The 21,846-nt window shown below is 41.1% G+C and overlaps 3 protein-coding genes across 5 annotated transcripts; all 3 read right to left on the reverse strand.

The window, feature by feature from the left end:
• Window positions 1-251: 251 nt before the first annotated feature.
• Window positions 252-4,844, reverse strand: LOC106654623 (ankyrin-1-like). 3 transcript variants are annotated; one of them, XM_023460226.1, is made up of 3 exons: window positions 4,658-4,844; window positions 642-4,583; window positions 252-561 (listed from the first exon to the last, which is right to left on the reverse strand). In XM_023460226.1, the coding sequence occupies exons 2-3, from the start codon at window positions 4,496-4,498 to the stop codon at window positions 447-449; spliced, it is 3,972 nt and encodes a 1,323-aa protein (XP_023315994.1). In that variant the 5' UTR covers window positions 4,499-4,583; window positions 4,658-4,844; the 3' UTR covers window positions 252-446. The 3 variants fall into 3 exon arrangements, with proteins under 3 accessions (XP_023315994.1, XP_023315993.1, XP_014230052.2); XM_023460225.1 differs by having other exon boundaries at window positions 642-1,325; window positions 1,449-4,843; XM_014374566.2 differs by having other exon boundaries at window positions 642-4,843.
• A 1,827-nt stretch (window positions 4,845-6,671) lies between these two features.
• LOC106654624 (ankyrin-1-like) lies at window positions 6,672-14,030 on the reverse strand. The gene is made up of 4 exons (XM_023460241.1): window positions 13,913-14,030; window positions 9,495-9,573; window positions 7,012-9,402; window positions 6,672-6,883 (listed from the first exon to the last, which is right to left on the reverse strand). The coding sequence occupies exons 1-4, from the start codon at window positions 14,028-14,030 to the stop codon at window positions 6,823-6,825; spliced, it is 2,649 nt and encodes an 882-aa protein (XP_023316009.1). The 3' UTR covers window positions 6,672-6,822.
• Window positions 14,031-20,719: 6,689 nt separating this feature from the next.
• Window positions 20,720-21,844, reverse strand: LOC111693960 (tankyrase-1-like). The gene has a single exon (XM_023460242.1). It carries the CDS (start codon window positions 21,842-21,844, stop codon window positions 20,720-20,722), a length of 1,125 nt encoding a protein of 374 aa, XP_023316010.1.
• Between the last annotated feature and the right edge of the window lie 2 nt (window positions 21,845-21,846).

A 21,846-nucleotide genomic window follows, 5' to 3' on the forward strand; every position in this document is an offset into this window, starting at 1 on the left:
GTGTGTATAGCAGCAGCAGTGGAGATATATACTTAGATATATATATATATATATGTAGAGAGAGAGATGCACACGAGTGCAGGGCGCAGACTCCAAAAAAGCCGTTGCCACTGCGGTGCTTCTATCTACTCGTGCGAGAGTGCAGTACGACTTTTGGATCAACTAATTTTTCAATTTTATTATTATTATTATTTTTTGTATTTTCGAGGAAAGGAGAGTCTTTGGTTTTTAATTAATTATCCAGTCGATTGTTTCAATTTTATAAACATACAATTCAACGAACGATTTATTTTCAAAAATTCCATTCACGTCGGACTTTACAAGTCGGCGATCGATAAAATGTAAACAAACAATACAGCGAGTTTAAACGATATCGTCTTACTTTCTCCTTATGAACTTTATAGCACTGTGTGGCATCACTTAACTTATATCTGTATCGAAAGGTGTTATTTTATCGAAGCGAAACTTATTTCATTTCCATAAAAACGGTTATAAGCTTCTGGGCGCCACGGCGGTGGATACCTGACGTCCTCGGGGTCGCTTCCACCCTGCCAATATTGCCTGTACAAAAAATTAACCACAGAAAGGTCACGAGCGGATAATCTCGAAATGAATTTTATCAGATAATAGAAAATATATACCTTCTCGAGAGCGACAAGCGACGAAAGGCGTATCGATCGCGTGTCCGCGCGTCCGCTCTCCACTCGGCGAATCTCGCGGCCACGCACGCGTTCAGCAGGTCGACGTTGGTCAGTCGCTCGACGATCCCCTCGCAGCAGGACTCGGGCAGTCGCGACGTCAGCTCCGCCAAGGATTTAGCGGCCCAACGCAGGAGAAATCCTCGCCACCTGGGCGCCTCGTGCGGGTGGCGTTTCGCCGCGAGCTCCGCGACGACGGCCCGATACTCCTCGTAGTCGGCCAATTCTTCGCTGTCCGATTCCGGGTCGTTGGGCCGGGCTTCGTCAGGCGATTCCGAACGGCTGAGCTCCTCCGGACGATACACGAAGCGGCTCGTCCGAGCTGGCGGCTCGTAGAAGTTCCAGGGTTCCGGATTATCCTCGCTTCGAGTGCACAGATGCGGCGGCCCGTAGAAGTTCCAGGGAACCGGATTTATCCACTCTTCGCTGTACAGATTTGGCGGCCCGTAGACGGTCCAGGGGTCCCGAATCATCGCATCTTGAGTGTGGTCACGCCTTCTCTTCGTGTGCGTTGTCGCGTACGAGTCCGGTCTCGAACAAGAACCCGGATTTCTCCATTTTTCGGTGAACGGATTTGGCAACCCGCATTCCATCCCGCGGTTCCATTCCTCTTGAGTATGAAGACGCCTTCTCTCCGTGTTCGTTGTCTCGTAAAAGTTCGGGCTGGATGACGGAACCGGATTTCTCCATTCTTCGGTGTTCGGATTTGGCAACCCGCATTCTTCTTGAGTATGAAGACTCTTGAGTGGCGGCGGGTATTTCTTGTCGCGCTTATCAGCAGCGCGAGATGATTCTTCGATCGCGGGGTAATCGACGAGGTTCCAATACTTTTCGGCGTGCACCGACATGTACGCCAAAATTTGGATTATCGTAGAGGCGCCGCGTCGGTCCAGCCGGTAGCCTCGTTTCTCCAGCGACTCCAAGATCAGCGGCATCAACACCTCGAACTCGATATCTCTGTTCTGCGTCCATGTGTCACCTTCGAAGTACCGCTCGAACTCGTCCGCGCTGGGAAAAACGAAGTTGGGCAGATCGGCGCCACGATCGAGCAGAATCGCGATCATCACCACGTGGAGATTCGCCACGGCGTATTGCAGCGGTGTACGGCCCCACTTGTCCTCGCGATCGACCTGCACCAGCCGATTTTTTTCGTCGGCGATGCCGAACAACAGCTTCGTCATTTCTACGTCGTATTTTCTCTGGCAGATCAGGTGCAGAATAGTAGATCCGTCGTCGTCGGCTGTATTTGGACAGGCGCCCCGTTTCAATAGCAATTCGACCAGCTTCTCGTCTCCGTACATAAGAGTCAGGCTCAGTGGCGTCCGGTACGATATGTCCCGAGCATCGACGTCGACCGACTTGTGTAGCTCGTCGCAGATCTCAAAAAACATCTCTGCTGATTGATGATCTTTTTCTCCCTGGCAAATGATATGCAGAGGCGTCGATCCGTAATCGTCGGCTGCATTCGGATCGGCATCTCTTCTCAGCAGTACTTCGACCAGCCACCCGTTTCCGTGCATCAGAGCCAAGTGCAACGGCGTATTGCCCCTCTTGTCCTGGACGTCGACCTGCAACGGACGACCGACCTTGTCGCAGATCGCAAAAAATATCTTCGCCGAATAAATATCGCTATCGCTGATATCTCGGCTGAGAACGTGCAATAGCGTCGATCCATCCTTGTCGGTGGCGTTCGGATCGGCCCCTCCTCTTCTTAGCAGCAATTCGACCAGCTCCGCGTTTCCGCACAACAGAGCCGGACACATTGGTGCCCGGCGTCCGTCTCGATCGTCGACGTCCACCTTCAAATTTAACTCGTCGCAGATCTTGAAAAATAGCTTCGCTATACTCGGCCAGCATTTTCCCCCACGGATGAACTGCAGAACGGTCGAACCCGCGCCGTCGGCTGCATTCGGATCGCCACCCCTTCTCAACAGTGATTCAACAAGCCAGCCGTCGTGCTCGATGGCCAGGTGCAGCGGTGTCCGGCCCGATCCGTCTCGAGCATCGACGTCGAGTTTCAGATTCAGCTCGTCGCAGATCTCGAAAAATGGCTCCGCCATTTTCTTGTCGCGTTTTTCGCGGCAGATAAAGTGCAGAGCGGTCGATCCCTCCTCGTTAGCTAGATTTGGATCGGCCCCTCTTCTCAGCAGCGATTCCATCAGATATTCGTCCGCGTGCTCCAGAGCCAGGCTCAGCGGCGTCTGGTGCGATTTGTCTCGAGCATCGACGTGGAGCTCCAGATTTAGCTCGTCGCAGATCTTGAAGAACAGCCTCGCCATTTCGACGTGGTATTCTCTCTGGCAGAACAGGTGCAGAACGGTCGATCCTTCGTCGTCGGCTGTATTTGGACAGGCGCCCCGTTTCAACAGCAATTCAACCAGCCTCTCGTCTCGGTTCGTCAGAGCCAGGCTCAGCGGCGTCCGGTACGATATGTCCCGAGCATCGACGTCGACCGACTTGTGTAGCTCGTCGCAGATCTTGAAGAACGTCTTCGCTGAATAATATTTTCTTCTTTGGCAAATGATATGCAGAGCAGTCTCTCGATTCTTGTTACGCGAGTTCGGATCGGCACCTATGCTCAGAAGTAATTCGGACAATTTTTCGTTATGGTGGCGCGTAGCGGCGTGCAACAGGGAGTCGCCGCGTTCGTCCCGAGCATCGACCCGCAACGGCCGACCGACCTCGTCGCAGATCTCAAAAAACATCTTCACCAAATGATTATCGCTGCTTCTTTGGCTAAGAGTGTGCAAAAGAGTCGATCCATCCTTGTCTATCGCGTAAGGATTCGCGCCGTGTCTCAGCAGCGATTCGGCCATTTCTTTTTTATAGCAGTCCAGAAAGCTGACGTGCTGATGCCGATTCATCTGAAAAATCAAGAACAGAGGGGTGTATCCATCCTTGGTGGCTAAGTTCGGACTGGCGCCGTGTCTCAGCAGCCGCTCGACCATCTTGACATGACCATTGACCAGAGCCAAGTGCAATGGTGTATTGCCCGACTTGTCCCGGGCGTCGACTCGAACCTTCAGCTGTTGTTCGTCGCAGACTTTGAAGAACATCTCTGGCAAGTCATCGTCGTAGGTATACTTGCCAATCAAGTGTAGAGGAGTGTATCCATTCTTGGTGGCTAAATTTGCATTGGCACCTTTCCGCAGCAGTAATTCGGCTACTTTCTTTTTGCCTTTGATCAGAGCCAAGTGCAGCGGCGTGTTACCTAATTTGTCCCGAGCATCGATCTGTACCTCTCGATGGTTTTGGTCACATACTTTGAAGAATAGTTCCAGAAGGTCGTCATCGTCTTCATCGGCTTTCTGGCACACTACGTGCACAGGCGTCATTCCGTTTACGTTAACCAGACTCGGGTCGGCTCCTTTTTTCATCAGCAGCTCGACGATCTTGGCGTGTTTGCGCTCGAGAGCCAAGTGCAGCGGCGGATCGATCGACTTCGCTGGGTCAGGTTTTGCCATCGGGTACTGATTGGGATCCTGTCCGAGCTCGAGGAATTTCTCGACGGCCTCGACGCAGCCGAACATACAGGCCACTTGAAAATGAGTGAGGCCGAACTCCTCGTCGATGTAGTTCCTGTCAAACTTGTTGTAAATTCTGAACAGACTGTCGACGACTTCTCGAGAACACTTGGGATTTCTTCCCGCGTGATGGATCGGCGTGACGCGACGAAGTACCGGCTTGCCGCTTTTTATTACGACGAACTCGTCTATGTAGCCGGCCTTTATGGCAAAGTCGACGAAGGTGACATTTTCGTAATCGGGGTCGGATACATTGCTCTTATTCACATCTTCCATGAAAAGCCACTCGATTTGATCATGATTAAAAATGTCCCGGAGATTCGGAAATGGACTCTCCCAATCACTGATAAAAGGGCAAAGTCTACGATAAAAATCGTGTCGATCATTCTTGCGCTTCCATTTAATATTTGCGACGGTTTTCTTCAATCTTTTTACCTTTTTTTGGTTGAGGCGATCGAGTTCTTGTCGCTTTTCGTCGTCGTAATTAGACAACATTTTGTAACAACGCGCAAGTATGAAATATTTTTTACTTTTTTTCACGAGAATAACTCGACGTAGTCGTGGCAATATAATTGATTGATTTTAACGCTGTGGCGACAAAATGTGTACTAAATTGAACGACTGGAAAGTACGCGCAGTCCTCACCTCTTAAGACAAGTAGAGCTTTAGACGCGCCTAGTATAAGCAACAAATGTAAACATGTAACGCACGAAACAAAACGATATTCGACGTTTTGACAAAATCGAATCATATTTTTCACTTGAATATATCTTTTACTGAACACGATTTTCAAGTATCGTATCGTTTTTGGCACAAACGTAAAACTGCTACTTATTTGATCATTTACGACACAAGCAGGACCGAATTATTTTTAATTTGTCGATTAAAAATGGAATTAAATTTATCAATTTTAACTTTGATAAGTTATTACGAATTCAAGAGCAAAAACAAGCTCTATATATTCTACAATATGCGCCTTGATTTTATGGTCCAATCATACAAGAGCTAAAAGATATGATAAAATTCACGTTTCCTGAACAATTGTAATTTTTATTGAGTCAGTATACATCATCGCACTGAAATTACTGAATCGATCGTTGTGGAGTTTTACATACTTTTTTCAACAACATCTCACTACGTACTGACTTACAGATATTTCCTTTTTTTCAAAATGTTCATTTTTATTAATACTTTTTCGAAAAAAAACCTACTATTTCGATTTTTTTCCAATTTTTTACTTCAAGTTGATACAAAATTTTGTAAAATGAAAATTATTGAAAAATTTATCACTACCTTCGGAATCGTTTAAACTCGTACAAAAATTCGATTTATTGGTTCCAGTTAATCCTATCGTAAGTTAATCGTGCACACCGAGTTTTTTAGGTGTATGCTACAAATGCTTTTTACAAGTTCATTGTTTAGTATTTTCAATAAAAATTGAGCTATAAACTCTTAAAGTGTTGTTCTGTAGCATGGACTTTAACCTTATTAGTTTATAAAAAAAGATCTCAAAAGTATGCCTAAATAATAAAATCTTGTTAATCGATAGCAACAGTTTTATTTGTATTGTGGACAGTAACAGTTTTTTTTTCCTCTCTCTCTCTCTCTCTCTCTCTCTCTCTCTTTACAAGACAGCTTCTTCTTAGAATTTTAAATGAAAAATAAGAAAAAACACAAGATTTAAATTAAAGTGTAAGGAGTGAATGTAGAATGAGATTAAATTTTCGCATTATGTGTATACCGGTAAGCAATGAAGTAAGAATATTAGTTTCTTGATCTTATCGATTTATTAATTGTATTATGGGAATTGTAAAATCACGAACTATATTACATTTTTATTAATAAATTATCGATTAAAAATTAAAATTTAATTCTTAATCGGAAACGTCTTCGACTAATTATTCAATTAAATTTTTAATTAGGAAAATCCGAGAAGATTAATTTCAATTAATTTCAATTTAAGACTTGTCGAATTAGAAATTAAATTTGACTTTTTATTTGAAAGTTTTTTAAATTAAACTAAAATTTAAAATAAAATAAATGCTGAAAAGGCGTGGTCACAGTATGCGTAAAAAAGGGCACGAGGCTATGCAATTTTATTACGCAAAAAAAAAACTTTTGCAAAAATTTCTGCTCGATAAGACGGTTCGATATTGAAGAAAATCGTCATTACTAAAAATATCAGAAACGATCATCTGCATGATATTTCTAGTCGAAAAGCGAAAGCATCGCCAGTATTTCAATACGATTAATGGTTCAACTGAATGCTTTTGAAACTTTGGTCAAAACAATAAAAAATGCAATCAATTTCTCGTGCAAGCTTTGAAGTTTCATTCATTTGAGAAGTATGACTTTTGAATTTTGAATTTTTCATCATATTTTTATATTTGAGGAAAGGAAAGTCTTTGGTTCGAATTATATCAAAGCCATTAATTGTTTAAATTTTGTATATAATTTAATGTACGATTTATTTCCAAAAATTTTATTCTCGGCAAACTCTGCGAGTCGGCAATCGTAAAATAAAAACAAACATTGAGCGTATTTACAGGCGTTTAGAGTTTAAATAACATGTCTTATTTCCTCGAAATAAAATTTTAATTTTACATGTAAAAACGTTCTGTCTTATGAAAAGGCATCGGGTCAAATCTGGATCTTTCTTGCCTGAAAAAATAACGATAGAAAGTTTCGAAAAAAAACTCGAGATAAATTTTATTAAAGGTCAACAGGAACAACCATTTAGGATTATTACGTATGAAAAAGTGGTCATTCGAAAAAAAAGTATAAAATACCTTGGCGGTATCCGTGGCCATAATCGACGGTATTGGAACTCCTGCTCTTCTCTGCTGTCTGGGCCTTTTCCGGTCAGGCATATATTCACGAGATCGACGTTCGTCAGTCGCTCGACGATCCTCTCGCAGCTGGATTTGGACAGACGGTAGCGCGTCAGCGTCCGGAAAAATTCCACGGCCCAGTGCAGGAAAAATCCTCGCCACTTCTGCCTCTCGCGCGGAGTTATCGTCGGCTTGCTCGCGAAGTTTTCGCAGTTCCGACACCCGACGAGCACTGGCTCGTCGACAATTTTGAAATCCAAAATTTGGATTATCGTGAGGGCGCCGTATCGGCCCAGCCGGTATCCTCGTTTTTCCAGCGACTGCAAGACCAGCGGCATAGCCCGTTCGAATTCGAAATCTCTCCTCGTCTCGCCGTTCATAAATTTCTGGCGTTCATAAACATGTGGTTTCGAGAACCACACGAAGTCAAGCCGAGTGGGAAAAACGAAGTTGGACAGATCAGCGCCACGATCCAATAGAACGTCGATCATTTCCGGATAGAGATTCGCTACGGCGTATTGCAGCGGTGTACGGCCCCACTTGTCCTCGCGATTGACCTGCACCAGCCGATTTTTTTCGTCGGCGATGCCGAACAACAGCTTCGCCATTTCGAAGTCGTATTCTCTCCTGCAGATCAGGTGCAGAACGGTCAATCCGTCGTCGTCGGCTGTATTTGGACAGGCGCCCCGTTTCAACAGCAATTCGACCAGCCTCTCGTCTCCGTTCGTCAGAGCCAGGCTCAGCGGCGTCCGGTACGATATGTCCTGAGCATCGACGTCGACCGACTTGTGTAGCTCGTCGCAGATCTTGAACAACAGCTTAGCCATTTCAAGACTGCCCCGTTCGTTTCGGCAAAGAGCAAACAGAGGAGTCTCTCGATTCTTGTTACGCGAGTTCGGGTCGGCACCTCTGCTCAGAAGTAATTCGGCCATTTTCATGCTGTTGTAGGTCAGAGCCAAGTGCAACGGTGTGTTGCCCCTCTTGTCCTGGAAGTCGACCTGCAACGGCCGACCGACCTCGTCGCAGATCTCAAAAAACATCTTCGCCAAATCGATATCGCTGCTTCCTCGGCTGAGAACGTGCAAAAGCGTCGATCCATCCTCGTCGGTGGCGTTCGGATCGGCGCCTCGTCGTAGCAGCCAATCGACCGCGTCCAGTCGGCCGTGGACCAGAGCCAAGTGCAGCGGCGTTCTGCCCGACTCGTCCCTGGCGTCGACCCTCCACCTCGACGTCCACTCGTCGTCGTCGTCGTCGAAGATCGATGATGCGTCCCGGCCCTCGTCGATCAGCAACGGCCAGCGTCTCTTGTCGCTGTACGCGAACAGCATCTCCATCGCATCGATGTCCATGCTCGCGCCTTTCTCGCAGACAACGAGCAGAGCAGTTTTGCCGCTGTCGTTGGCCAACGCGGGAACGGCGCCGTGCTTCAGCAGCGATTCGGCCACCCACTTGTGTTCGTGCATCAGAGCCAAGTGCAGCGGTGTATTGCCCGACTTGTCCCGGGCGTCGACTCGAACCTTCAGCTGTTGTTCGTCGCAGACCTTGAAGAACCTCTCTGGCAAGTCATCGTCGTCGGTATACTTGCCAATCAAGTGTAGAGGAGTGTATCCATCCTTGGTGGCTAAATTTGCATTGGCACCTTTCCGCAGCAGTAATTCAGCTACATTCTTTTTGCCTTTGATCAGAGCCAAGTGCAGCGGCGTATTACCTAATTTGTCCCGAGCATCGATTTGTACGGCTCGTTGGTTCTCCTCGCAGATCTTGAAGAACAAATCCAGAAATTCGTCATCGTCTTCGTCGGCTTTCTGGCACACTACGTGCACAGGCGTCATTCCCTCTACGTTAACCAGACTAGGGTCGGCTCCTTTTTTCATCAGCAGCTCGACGATCTTGGCGTGTTTGCGCTCGAGAGCCAAGTGCAGCGGCGGATCGATCGACTTCGCTGGGTCAGGTTTTGCCATCGGGTACTGATTGGGATCCTGTCCGAGCTCGAGGAATTTCTCGACTGCCTCGACGCAGCCGAACATACAGGCCACTTGAAAATGAGATAGGCCGAACTCCTCGTCGATGTAGTTTCTGTCAAACTTGTTGTAAATTTTGAACAGACTGTCGACGACCTCACGAGTACACTTGGGATTTCTTCCCGCGTGATGGATCGGCGTGACGCGACGAAGTATCAGCTTGCCGCTTTTTATCACGACGAACTCGTCTATGTAGCCGGCCTTTATGGCAAAATCGACGAAGTTGGCCTTTCCATAATTGCTCTTATTCACATCTTCCATGAAAAGCCACTCGATTTGATCATGATTAAAAATGTCCCGGAGATTCGGAAATGGACTCTCCCAATCACTGATAAAAGGGCAAAGTCTACGATGAAAATCGCTTCGCTCCTCCTCGATCTTCCAGTTAATATTTGCGACGGTTTTCTTCAATCTTTTTACCTTTTTTTGGTTGAGGCGATCGAGTTCTTGTCGCTTTTCGTCGTCGTAATTAGACCACATTTTGCAAACACGCGCAAGTCTGAAATATTTTTTATTTTTTTCACGAGAATAACTCGACGTAGTCGTGGCGATATATTCGATTGACTTTAACGCTGCGGCGTCACAATGTATACTGAATCGAATGACAGCGACAACTATGCGCTAGTCCCCACCTCACGAGCCGAGTAGAGCTTTACGTGCCTATTATAAATAATAATGTAAACATATGGGTTATTCTAAGTCAAGTGGTTCAACTAGTCACCGCTAGGTGGCGTCAACTGAGATCGTCGCTCGCGCAGTAGAATAAGACTAGTTCTAGGCACATAAGAGAGTCGATCTCCTGGCATAATTGATAGACGAATGATTGGGCACACTGCTTAACCCATTAACGCGCAAAAGTGCAATTTTGTGCATGAATTTTCCGTTGTAAAAAAATTATAGATAAAGTTAAAATATTTTCTTGAAAATCCATACCCAGGGGTTTTTGGGTATGCTCTTTCAGTATCCGGTGTTATTTTTGCGATAAATAAACATTATCATCGTTTATTTTGCCATTAAAAACAAAAAACGTGATTTTTTGACTCAAAATTTTTTTTCAAAGTCGATTTTCTACCTTGCCTTGCCTTCGGAGGGTTCCCATAACACCAGAAATCGTGCACTTTTTCCCTGAACCTTTGAAAAATGCGCTGCCGCGATTTTTATCTTGCCCCTATATTTCTAAAATGGAGAATTTATACCGAGCAATGGTATAAAAATTCACTCATTTTTTACTCAGAACCTATTTTACATGCGCTAAATATAAACTCAAAAGTACAATTTGGAGTGTAAAAACTTATTTGAAATCGTTTAGAGAATACGTGTGAATTTTTTCAGAATTTTTCAGACCACTTTGAAAATTTTGCAAAATACGACCATTTCCCGGCCTGTCGAAAAAATCCAAAATGTTCCAAAAAAAATCTAAAAAACTCAGAAAAAATTATTAAAAAATTCTAAAAAAAATTCACATGTATTCTTTGAACAAATTTGAACACTTTTCATTGAATGACTTTCTTTGATAAAGTCAATAATTTACAAATAAAAAATAAGACCATTTTCATATCGCTGCTCGGTATAAATTCGCCATTTTAGAAATATAGGGGCAAGATAAAAATCGCGGCAGCGCATTTTTCAAAGGTTCAGGGAAAAAGTGCACGATTTCTGGTGTTATGGGAACCCTCCGAAGGCAAGGCAAGGTAGAAAATCGACTTTGAAAAAAAATTTTGAGTCAAAAAATCACGTTTTTTGTTTTTAATGGCAAAATAAACGATGATAATGTTTATTTATCGCAAAAATAACACCGGATACTGAAAGAGCATACCCAAAAACCCCTGGGTACGGATTTTCAAGAAAATATTTTAACTTTATCTATAATTTTTTTACAACGGAAAATTCATGCACAAAATTGCACTTTTGCGCGTTAATGGGTTAAGTTTCACGGTTGAAGAAGACTTGTCTTCTAGCCCGCTATGAAGCTCGAGGAGTTATCTCCTAGATCGCTGACGGCTTCGAGAGCGGACTGTTGAAGGGGGAAATCCTTAGCTCGCGGTATCTTGAGAAGTGATGTGCTGTCTGCTACTAGCCGGCTGTTTTTGGTGCAGACCGGCTCGCTGAAAGCAATGCCCTGCTGCGTTTAGACTCGGCGTGTCCGACGAATCAATCTATAAAAATTAGATTGAAGGCTGCGAGTATGACTCGATGCGAAAAGCGAGTTCTCCATGCAATATTGTATTCTGATATACGACTTTATTCACACATTTATATTAAACCTCGTACCATACATTGACTATACTTTATTAATTAAATAAACACTATATACTTTTGTTACATAAAATTCTTGTTAACGATCACATAATCAATTCTTTCCACCACAGCAGATTTAGCACAGACAAAAGGTTTTATTGTTTTTGACCTTCCATAATAAAAAACATTAAGTGTGATAGCCAAAAAATGACTTTCCGACTGAATATGTACCCTTTTCTGATGTTATTGTGCTTCTTATTCTACTTTTGATGAATACGAAAAAATTTCTGAATAATTTTTTTTAATTAAAATTTTATTTAGAATTAAAATTTGTTCTCAAAAATCATATTTACAACCTCAAAACTTGACTTTACTCAAAATCCGAGAAAGGAGTTCAAAATAATCGGAATTGTGGTTCGCAGCGGTTTGAAGGACTAACTCGGGGTTGATAAAAAGGCTACTCCACTGTTGCATGGCGAGCCTATTGCCGGATACGGTTGACAAACTGTTGAATCCTGGCGCCGATCCGCCGAAATTCATTTTTTCGACTAAAGTTCATTTAGGTTAGAAATTCGAAGAGTGAACACTAGAGCCGGCCGTTTATGCAACAATTTTTGGAATCGTCTGAGCTCATAGCTCAGCTGTAAGTTCAAGGTTTTAGGTGAAAAAGGCCGTGCTCTAGAAGTCCAAAAAGTAACGAGAACTGTCATCGATAGGCTCTTGAAGTTTAAAAACGTGCCTTAAAATTAAGTAGAGGTCGGAAATTGGACGATAGCCTGGCAGTTTTTTTTATAATTAAAATTAATTCAGACAATACATTTTCTTGCATTTTTTGTCTGTAGAATAGACAAGAGATGTCAGATTTACGATTTAATTGCATTTCAATGTGAAAAATTTACTTTTACTCGCGTTTTTTTGGCAAATTTTCGAAAATTTTTTATTAAATCGATAAGAAAACGCATTAAGAAAATCTGGAAAATATTTCAATCACGTTAAAATTCAACCGTGCTAAAAATCACCAAAAATTAGTGAATATTCGATCGCAGACGAATTAATAATATAATTTATTTCTCTAAACTTATATAAAGTTAGTATTTTTCCTGTGGAATTGAATAAAAGTGTTAATTTTACCTGTTACATTCATTATTATTGAAGAAAAATCGCTTTTCCGAATTTATTTTTTGCTAATTAACTCCAAGTCAGCGGAAAGAGTTTCTTGTACTCACGATTATAATAAATATTTATTGACCAAAATATATAAATTTGAAATATCGAGGATTAACTTCTCATGCTGCCATAGTTCAAATGTAGAGTCGCATCGCGTCCTGCAGTGCAGTCACCCCTAGTAGAAACTACGCGCGTTGTTGTTCTCTTGACAGTTCTGCTTCGAGGTTATAATAGCAACTTTCTTTTTTGGTGCAAGTAAAGAATTGGAATTCTATCGAAGTGAAAGTTCTTCATTCTTTATTTATATACAAGTATTTTGGATTAAGCTTTTGGATTGAGGCATTGGAAGGATTGATGAAGTCATTTTTCAGATAAGTTCTATTTATTGGTCAAAAAAGCTTTATAGTTAACTGTACGTAACATGAGAAAATTTACTTTGTAATGTAATTTTTTTCAGATTTCAGATTCAAATTTACAGTATCATTATTTCTTATAACTATGTAATAAAGAAGGGATTCTTTTTCTGTTTTCAAAAACATTCAACAATAGTTTTTGCCATTGATTAGCATCCTGTGTTATAGTGTCACCTTTCAATCTTTTGCAAAGATCCTTTCCATAATCTTCTTTTTCGGCCCATTGATTCAGATGTTCATTGTGAAACGATGATGAAATTCCAGTAATATTGAAAAAATGTATGCTCTTCTCGGTAATAAGTTGAGATTAGGTAAGTTGTTGAATATTTTGTTTGTACACTGTAGCTTTTAATTGATGTTTACTGTCATCCTTAATTTTTCAATTGTTTATCATTTTTCTTTTTTCAAAACATTCAGTATCTTCATTAAAGATTGAAATACAGATGAGCTCCTTGGAAATATACCATAAATTAGTACAAAACTTATCTATCATTTTTTAAAAACTTTAAAAACGTTTTTTTAAAAACTTTATATCACTCACAAGTCACAACAGCTTCAAGAGGTAATTTTGTTTAAACCAATAAGGAATATAGATAAAAACAATAAAAATTGACATCTTTTCCAGGTTTGTATTCCTTTCAGCTGTCAGTGATGACTGCCTACGAAAAAGAAACATCTTTAAATTATAAAGAGCTCGTGCCATCCAGCTTGCTCTTTGAAAATCTCTAGGATTTTAAAACTTTTTAAACATCCACGTCCAAGAAAAGTATAAGCAAGTTGAATAAGCTCATCGTAATTTGCTCTTACTTGTTCATTAAGAGCAACAAAATGTTGCATGGATTTGAATGCTTCGTCTTTTTTTTTTTATCAATCATTTCTTTAAGTGTTTTGTTTTGATGTTAGATGCAGTATCGATTTTCATTTTATTAATATTATTAAATTGTTTATCTCTGAAATCTATCAAAATGTCATTTTTAGGACTTTTATACTCAGAAGGAAAACAATGATCATATGTCTAACCCAATACAAGCTCAGCAATGTAATGCTTGCAGCTTCCATTGAGTTCCCATTGAGCTCCCAGAGACTTGCATACACCATTGAGTCGACCAATGTTGGCAGCAATTGTGTCATAGCACATTCATTTAATGTTACTGATGCCCCATTTTTCTAAGCTTTATAAGACTGCGTTGCTTATATCTTTGCTTGTGCAATGTTTGAGCAATGCACAAAATAGAAGTTGCTCATCAGAACCAGAGAAAACCACAAAAAGAAGAAGATCTACCTTGGATTTATCTCTTTTCTTCGCGCATTTTCCATCCCAGTGGACAGCAAAAGGGCTAAAGGTAAGATTTTTCACATTTGTTTCTTGTACTAGCTCTTTTCCTCCTAAGGCCGGATCTAACTTTTGCTACAGGTAGTTCTTTACCTCCTTGTACAACTTCAATAGTCTGCATAATGAGAGTTCCTTTGTGATCGAAAATGCCACATCTGGCTAATGAATTGTTATGAGACTTGACTTTTTTTTTTAACGTTTTGTCGGGGGTTCATATTCATCATCACTATCTGTATCTTGCATCGATATTTGGAAAAATTATCTTCATCTCTATTGTCTTCATGATTCTTAAATTTTTTTTCGAAATATCAAATATTGTACTGCGCAGTGAGTTCATAGAATCTATTTTTTTTTGTTTCAGATTCTTCTTTATATTACAAAAACTTTAATAAAAATATCAAATGCCTCAAGAAATATATTGCCAATATCCATTAAATAAGAATTGATTCTCAGAGTTTAATGCCCATCTTTTATCTCCCCGATTTCATTCGTAACGGCTAAAGTGACTTTAGTTTTTTTAATAGTGCCGGATTCCTTCAAGATCATCACCAAACTGTAATAATAATAAATTAATTGAATGTATTTATTCAAATTATTTTAAAATATTCATTCTAACTTATTTTAAAAAATTTTATGATTTTTTCAAATGGATTTTCAAAACATTTGTCTGCAGAATCGACTTTCTTCGTTTTCCTTCGATCGATTCTCGATTTTCTTCGTTTCTGTTAATAAATACTAATTTTGTTTTATATTTATAAATAAAATGAACTTTTTTTATGAAAGCAGTAGTTGTTAAAACTTACTTTTTTTTCGTATGAGCCAGTAGTTATTAGAGCTGAAACTAAATGTATAGCTTTCAATGAATCTGAAATCGATACAAGTCAATCAATTGGTAAAGAATCGATATTCTAGTTATGAAGTCTAAACGAGATTCTACTAAAAATTTTACAAAGAATTTTATTATTAGTATTTTTATCTGCTAATTTGACATTTATATTTACCGTCATTGATATTTTGAAGCCATGCCTACAGCTCACAGTTCTGTCCTTTTTTCTTACGTACATAGGGAAAAATTCTTGTAATGATCTATTTATCATGCATAAATTGAAACTCTTTTCGAATCTGTGCGTGATAAATTATAAATTACCTCCAATTAAAAATGAACAAAAAACATGAATATAAGACACGCGCAGCTTTTAAAGATTCACATAGCTGGCCGCGCATCTATAGCCGGGGATGCAAATAAAAGCGAACTTTGTACCAGCACGCATCTATATGTTGTACGCAGTTTAAAAGAGGTTGCTAACGAACTTTCCCGTGGGAGACGACACTGGGCGCTGCTGTAACATAAATAAAATATCGTTTCTTTTCTGCTACCGTGCGCCGATATCGAGCTCGAATTGAAGCGCAAAAAAAAAAAAGAAGAAGGAATCCGCGTTGAACACGATTTAGATTCGAGTCGAAGATCCCTGTGAAACCATTTAAAATTCGATGATATATCGATTAAATTCATTCTTCTCTCGCGCAGAGAAAGTGTTGAATTATGCAAATGTACAGGGCTCGCTATATGCACTCGGCCTCGCGGATCGTTATTCATTCGCTCGGGTGATTTTCATTTTATCCCGCATAAATTACTTTCGATATGATTCCGTACTATAAACCCTCTGCGCTTGATTTACAAAAATGTGCTAATCGAGTTTTTTTTTTGTATTTTTGTTAAAACGACAATAACGTTATAAATGTATATACATCGTCGCACGCGCGTTGATTAACTCGATATTCCGATATTTTTCCCCCGCGATGACACCCGATATAAATCACGCCTCGAAACAAATGACCATAAGATCGCGAAGATACTATCGGAAATTACATTGGCACGTTTTCTTCTTCTCGTTCGCGCTGCAGCCGTTCTCGCTTTGTACGCATATACACATAACGCGAAAAGCTCGCGCGCGGCGGTGGCGCGCAAATGAATCAAACGAAATGGCCTTTCGGCTAAGATCGTTAATCTGCCAATGAGTGCATCTAAATCTCGCGTGTGCATACACACACACATTCGTTGTTGCTATTGTCACGCGCGTACACTTTTTCTCGCCTCCTCTTTTTACGGCGTCCGCGTGCAATTTAAGCTCTCCCGGCTTAATCTTTGCATTTGTACGCATGTGGACCTTCGAACATCACCGCAAACGAATCTGATAATGGGTGATGGGTAAGATAGGATTTTGTGTGATGTGAAATTTTTAATTTTATCAAAACTTATGTTGAATGAGGTCATAGTTGCCACGATACTGTTAAAAATTAAAACGAAGAACGTTTTTTCTCATTGCGTTGATGAACTTAAATTCATGTGAAAGTATTTCAATTAATTTGATTTTGATTGAAGTCAAAATATTACAGCGCAAGATGACACAAAAACTGCCTGAGATAAGATACAATTTTCCAAAAAAACGTGCTTTACTTATACAATTATTTTTGATTTGCCATTGGCAGATTTACAGATAGAGGTTTTCAGCATCTAACGGTAAAGGCAGGTTTTAAGTACGATTGAATTTTCATGAAGCAATAAAAATCTTTAATTTTTAGTGTATAATTCAATCTGTTTCATTCATATTTGCATTAAAAGTAATGCATATGATTACAGTTTTTGAGTAGAGCTTTAGTAAAAAATAAATCAGAACTTATACAATAATTTTCCACAGAGATTTCATGTAAAAGTATCTGGTCAAAAAATTTTGTCCGAAAATTGTTTATAAAAATTTGAATAATTAATTAGTCAAAAAAAAACGACAACCTCGTTTACGAAATGAAATATTTTTTTGAGAAAAACGCCTGTAAAGTTTTTCTTGCTAATTTGGCTCTCGCATCAAACTGTAAAGAAAAATTAAAAATAAATCATCCTGAAATTATTTTGACCCTATAAATACTAATTTCGCATTTTCAGCTGTGTTCCCAAAGAGAGCTCTTGATTAAAAAAAAAAAATTGGTTTTGAAAATCTTCGAGCAGCGTTACCCCATAAATGAAATTTAGTTAAATTTTAAATAATAAAATTACATTTAACGTTTTCTTGTCACAAGTAGGCCTGTGAAAAAAATAATTCACTCGACTTAATGCACGCGGACGCGCGATAGGACGGAAGTTTTATGAATTTAACAACTGTATTATATAAGTTGAGCGCTTACGAGCCTGAGGGAGGAAGAAGCTCCGAGAAGAGAAAAGAGAGAGAGAAAGAGCCCCCCTGCCTAGACCCCGGAGTTGGTGTGTTTAAAAGCCAATTCACACTGTAATTTAGTGAGAGAGCTTAGCGTATTATAGTTTGCGCGCGAGTTTGCGCCTCGTACAATTTATATCCCGTTGGCATGCACGCACGGCAGCAGCAGCAGCAGTTTACATGAAGCGACTGCCACTGTTGCTGCTGCCGCTGCTGTTGTTGTTATTGTTGTTGCAAAGAAGATACATGCATCCAGGGAGACGTCGACACTTAACTTTTTTTTTTTTTTCGTTCGCACCCTAAAATATATACATGAAATAATAATCTATGCCGTCGCTCTCTGTCAATTCTCCAGGGATCGATTAAAATGTTCTTATAAGGCGCAGATATCGCGCGTCGCCGCGTCACACATTTTCCAAATTTCAAAACATACCGCCGAGGTAAATAGTTTATCTGCGGCAAACAAAGACGTGTGTGCGCGTCATCGGCTGATTACCGATCGTCGCGGGGAAAATTTTTCAAATGTATACATTATGATCGCGGTCTCTCGGTCGGCGATAATAACGCCTGTCACGTAGGCTACCGGTCAAACGATCGAGTCGATATTTTCACGAGCTCGGCACAAGTGTTATGTAGCCGCACAAGATAAAATATTGTGTATTTTATTTGCGCGCGCTCACAACGACTATATACTGACCCCCCCCCCCCCCCCCCCCCNCCCCCCGTCCAGCATGGCTCATTATTCAATTAACGTGACTTAAGACTCTTAAAAGGAGTTTTAATTGAACGATTAGCGCGACTCGGGTGTTAACGCGATAATTTTATTTTCATTTTCTTCTTCTTCTGTTCTTTCTTCAACGCTTGGTGCGTCGAGCTGTCGAAATAATTAACGAAGTCTTGCACTTTTATGAATGTTTCTCGGTAGAAGCGCCGCAAGATTTCACAGCTAATTATTGCACAAGTTAAATAGTTATCAAACTACTGTTCACTTTGACACTCGCGACTAATACGGTTATTTATATTTTGCTACTTGCAGATTTGCCTGCGAAGGTATACTCGACATCTGGTGGTGAAATCTTTTTTCTCAATTATCCAGAACGCGAATTAACGCGTGTCAGTGGTTTCGCCATATGTTGTACATATCAAACTGCCTCTGCTCTCTCTCTCTCTCTCTCTCTCTCTCTCTCTCTAAGTAACATCAAGCCAGGGGCTTTACACGAATCGGCCAAACGATGTTGGTGGCGCTTTCAAAATTTGCGGTAATCATTGCAGCCACCGAACGCGTCTGCAGTGACACGTATCGCGATATTATATTGCGGTGAGCGAGCCGGCTTTAAATTAGCTCGATGTTTAACTACGCGCTCGCTCTGACAAATCGAAATCACGCCTTAGGCGCTCGATTTACATCGCCCTTATGGCTTATTACGATGAACATAGCGACGGTTATATTACCTTTCATTTCTCAGCACCCGTGCTGTGTACACAAATATTTCATAAAGCAGCAAATTTCAACATTTAACGCCTGAAATGACCATTTTTTGACAACATTTGTAGCGATGAATTACACCGACTGTTACCTATACTGACCGACGAGCTAAGTGGTCTAAATACCATAGTCCTGAGCTGCCGGCGCATGGCCCCGTTGGGGTTCGAAACTCTGCGGAGGAAGAGCTTCATGCTGCCACCTAACCTTTAAACACTAAACATTATACAACTCAACCTCAAACTCGAACGTTATTTAGCTGAAGTTAAACTTGCCATTTTTCGATGTTTTACTTTAACTACGATAACTCATGCACAAAAAACTCATTGAAAAATAGATCTATTGAGATACTCATTGAAGCTACTATTCCTTCCTTAAAATATAAATATAATAAGGCTGAAACAAATATTACTTTGATGTTACATGTAATTTTTTTATATAACATTTAGTCGCTCAGCATTCAATATAGTTGCCACTAGTTAATATTCACAACTTAATATTACGTAAGACAATTTTTTTTTAATAATTGGCTGAATGAATCAAACATCTTCAACAGAAATATATTATTCGAATTCAGATATCAAGTTTCAATCCTATTTAAAAAATTAATTCAACGTTGACCGAAATTAGGGGCATATACCTTACCAAAAATGGGAATTTTTACACTAATATTATAGAATATTATAGAATATTATTATAGAATATTATAGTTAACACAAATATTAAAATTTCACGAGATTTACTCATATAAAGAAAAGCTGACGTACCGGCCGTGCTCGGCGAGCGAGAGCGAGGCCTTGAAATTGTTTGTCACTATCAAATAAAATATCAACGACATTAAGGAATATGTGTAATATGTGCGAATGTGTATTGTTTCGTCAACCCGTTAATTCGAAATTAAATTTATTATTTTAATCTTTTGTTTCAACGACATGCACATTTGAATATCAAAGACAATAGACGCGTGCGCGCACGATAGTCACTATCAAATAAAATATCAACGACATTAAGGAATATGTGTAATATGTGCGTATGTGTATTTTTTCGTCAACCCGTTAATTCGAAATTAAATTTATTATTTTAATTTTTTTGTTTCAACGACATGCACATTTGAATATCAATGACAATAGACGCGTGCGCGCACACGGAAAAACTTTTGAACATCTTTCAAGCTCGAGTTCTGAAAACGAATCACTCACGAGTTCCGCTGAGCTATTATCGTGATCAGCACTGAGCGCAATTCAGCCTCGAGACCGAGCGTGAATCACGCTCGAGCCTCGTCGAGCTAGTTTCGACATTATCACTGAGTACGATTCACACTTATCTTGGTGTGACTCTCACAATATCCAGCCAAAATTCAGTACTCAGTCTTTTTTAAAAAAAATTAAATGGAACAGTCGAGTAAATTACTATTTAATAAGTGTCACTTTTATTTTACAAAGTGTTTTTGAGATAAATCAATGAAAATTCAATACACGGGTTACTCATACTTGCGTCTGCTCATAAAAGGACTCATAAAACCCATCAAATTTGGCTGAGGGCCTACGAGGATTTGAAAGAGTACATATATTTAAGACAATATTTGTTCCTAAATTTGGTTAAAATATTGATTTTTTAGCATTTAATAAAAGCACTATTGCTTTTAAAAAAAATTGAATGAGATATTAATGTGGGACATGAAAAGTATAGGAAAAAAACAGAAATCAAAGAAAATTTTATATACTGATATATTTATTCAATAAACAACATGAAAAATGTACAAAAATCAACAACAGCAGTCATTTAAAACCACCAGCTTCATCCTATTCCCAAAACGGCTTAATTGCTCTCGGTGTCAAGGCATCTCTCACGAAGTCCTCCAGCTCCGGGAACTCGTCCCGCACTCGCCGGTAGAATCTCTTCACCACCTCCTCGCACAGATGCCTGTCGCAGGCCTCGAACAACGGCCCCGTCGGAAGTCGCCACAATTTTTCCGACTCGGCCAGATTGAAGTACGTAGCGTACGTGACTCGTTTCTTCGCCACCTCCTCGGGTCGCAGACACATCAGCTCGTGGAGCGTCAGGTTCGGCCGGACCATCGTTACCTTGGCCATCGTCGCGAATCCCACGCTGCTGTCGAAGTGCAGCATCGCGGCGTTGGCGGACAATCTGTGGACCAATGCGTTCCGGTTGAACAAAGTCGCGATCGTCCTGGCATCGTTGGCCTTTAATCGATAGCCGTGCTTTTCCAGCCGCTCCAGGCAGGCCAGCACGCCCGAGGCCAGTTTCAGCCTGTGAAGTCCGACTCGACGCTTGGCGTGCCACTCGAAGCACTGGTCGAAGTGAGTGTAGCTCGGGAACCTGAAGCCGGACAGATCTTCGTCGAGTTGCAGGAGTCTCTCGACCAGTTGCGGTTGATAATTCGCCACGGCCCACTCGAGTGGTGTACGGCGCCTGTTGTCCCTTAAGTCGATCTGCACCACACGATCGATTTCGCCGCAGACTCTGAGCAGCGTCTTGGCCAAGTCGTCGGCGGGTAGTCGTCTCCGGCTGATGCAGTGCATGGCGGTGGTTCCCTCGTTGTCGGGTGTGTTGGGATCCGCGCCTCGTCTCAGCAACAGCTCGATCACGTCCTCGTCGCCGTGATACAAAGCGTAATGCAAAGCAGTTCGTCCTTTCAAGTCCCGGGCGTTGACCGGACAGTAGCCGGCCATGGCGTCGAGAATCTCCTCGATCGATTTGCTGTCGTAATTTCTTCTGCACATCAGGTGCAGTGCTGTCAATCCCATCCCGTCGATGGCATTCGGCTTGGCGCCTTTCTTCAGAAGCAGCAAGGCCGACTTCTTGTCCCTATGGTTCAGAGCCACCAGCAGAGGTGTCCGACCCCGATCGTCCACGGCGTCGATATTGATCGACTTTCTAAATTGTTTGTTGACTTTCAAGAACATCT

Source organism: Trichogramma pretiosum, unplaced genomic scaffold (assembly GCF_000599845.2).
Source record: "Trichogramma pretiosum strain Unisexual culture from Peru unplaced genomic scaffold, Tpre_2.0 scaffold83, whole genome shotgun sequence".
In the NCBI taxonomy this organism is placed as follows: domain Eukaryota; kingdom Metazoa; phylum Arthropoda; class Insecta; order Hymenoptera; family Trichogrammatidae; genus Trichogramma; species Trichogramma pretiosum.

What these genes read in the sequence shown, in the direction of transcription:
- LOC106654623 (XM_014374566.2), bottom strand. Translation starts at nt 4,717, where the DNA reads ATGTTGTCTAATTACGACGACGAAAAGCGACAAGAACTCGATCGCCTC. An exon ending in CGCTTGTCGCTCTCGAGAAG is followed by an intron (nt 562 to 641) that starts GTATATATTTTC and finishes TTTTTTGTACAG; the next exon opens with GCAATATTGGCAGGGTGGAA.
- LOC111693960 (XM_023460242.1), bottom strand. Translation starts at nt 21,844, where the DNA reads ATGTTCTTGAAAGTCAACAAACAATTTAGAAAGTCGATCAATATCGAC.
- LOC106654624 (XM_023460241.1), bottom strand. Translation starts at nt 14,030, where the DNA reads ATGTGCTATGACACAATTGCTGCCAACATTGGTCGACTCAATGGTGTA. An exon ending in CATTGCTGAGCTTGTATTGG is followed by an intron (nt 9,574 to 13,912) that starts GTTAGACATATG and finishes AAAATATTTCAG; the next exon opens with ACTTGCGCGTGTTTGCAAAA. An exon ending in TGGCCACGGATACCGCCAAG is followed by an intron (nt 6,884 to 7,011) that starts GTATTTTATACT and finishes TTATTTTTTCAG; the next exon opens with GCAAGAAAGATCCAGATTTG.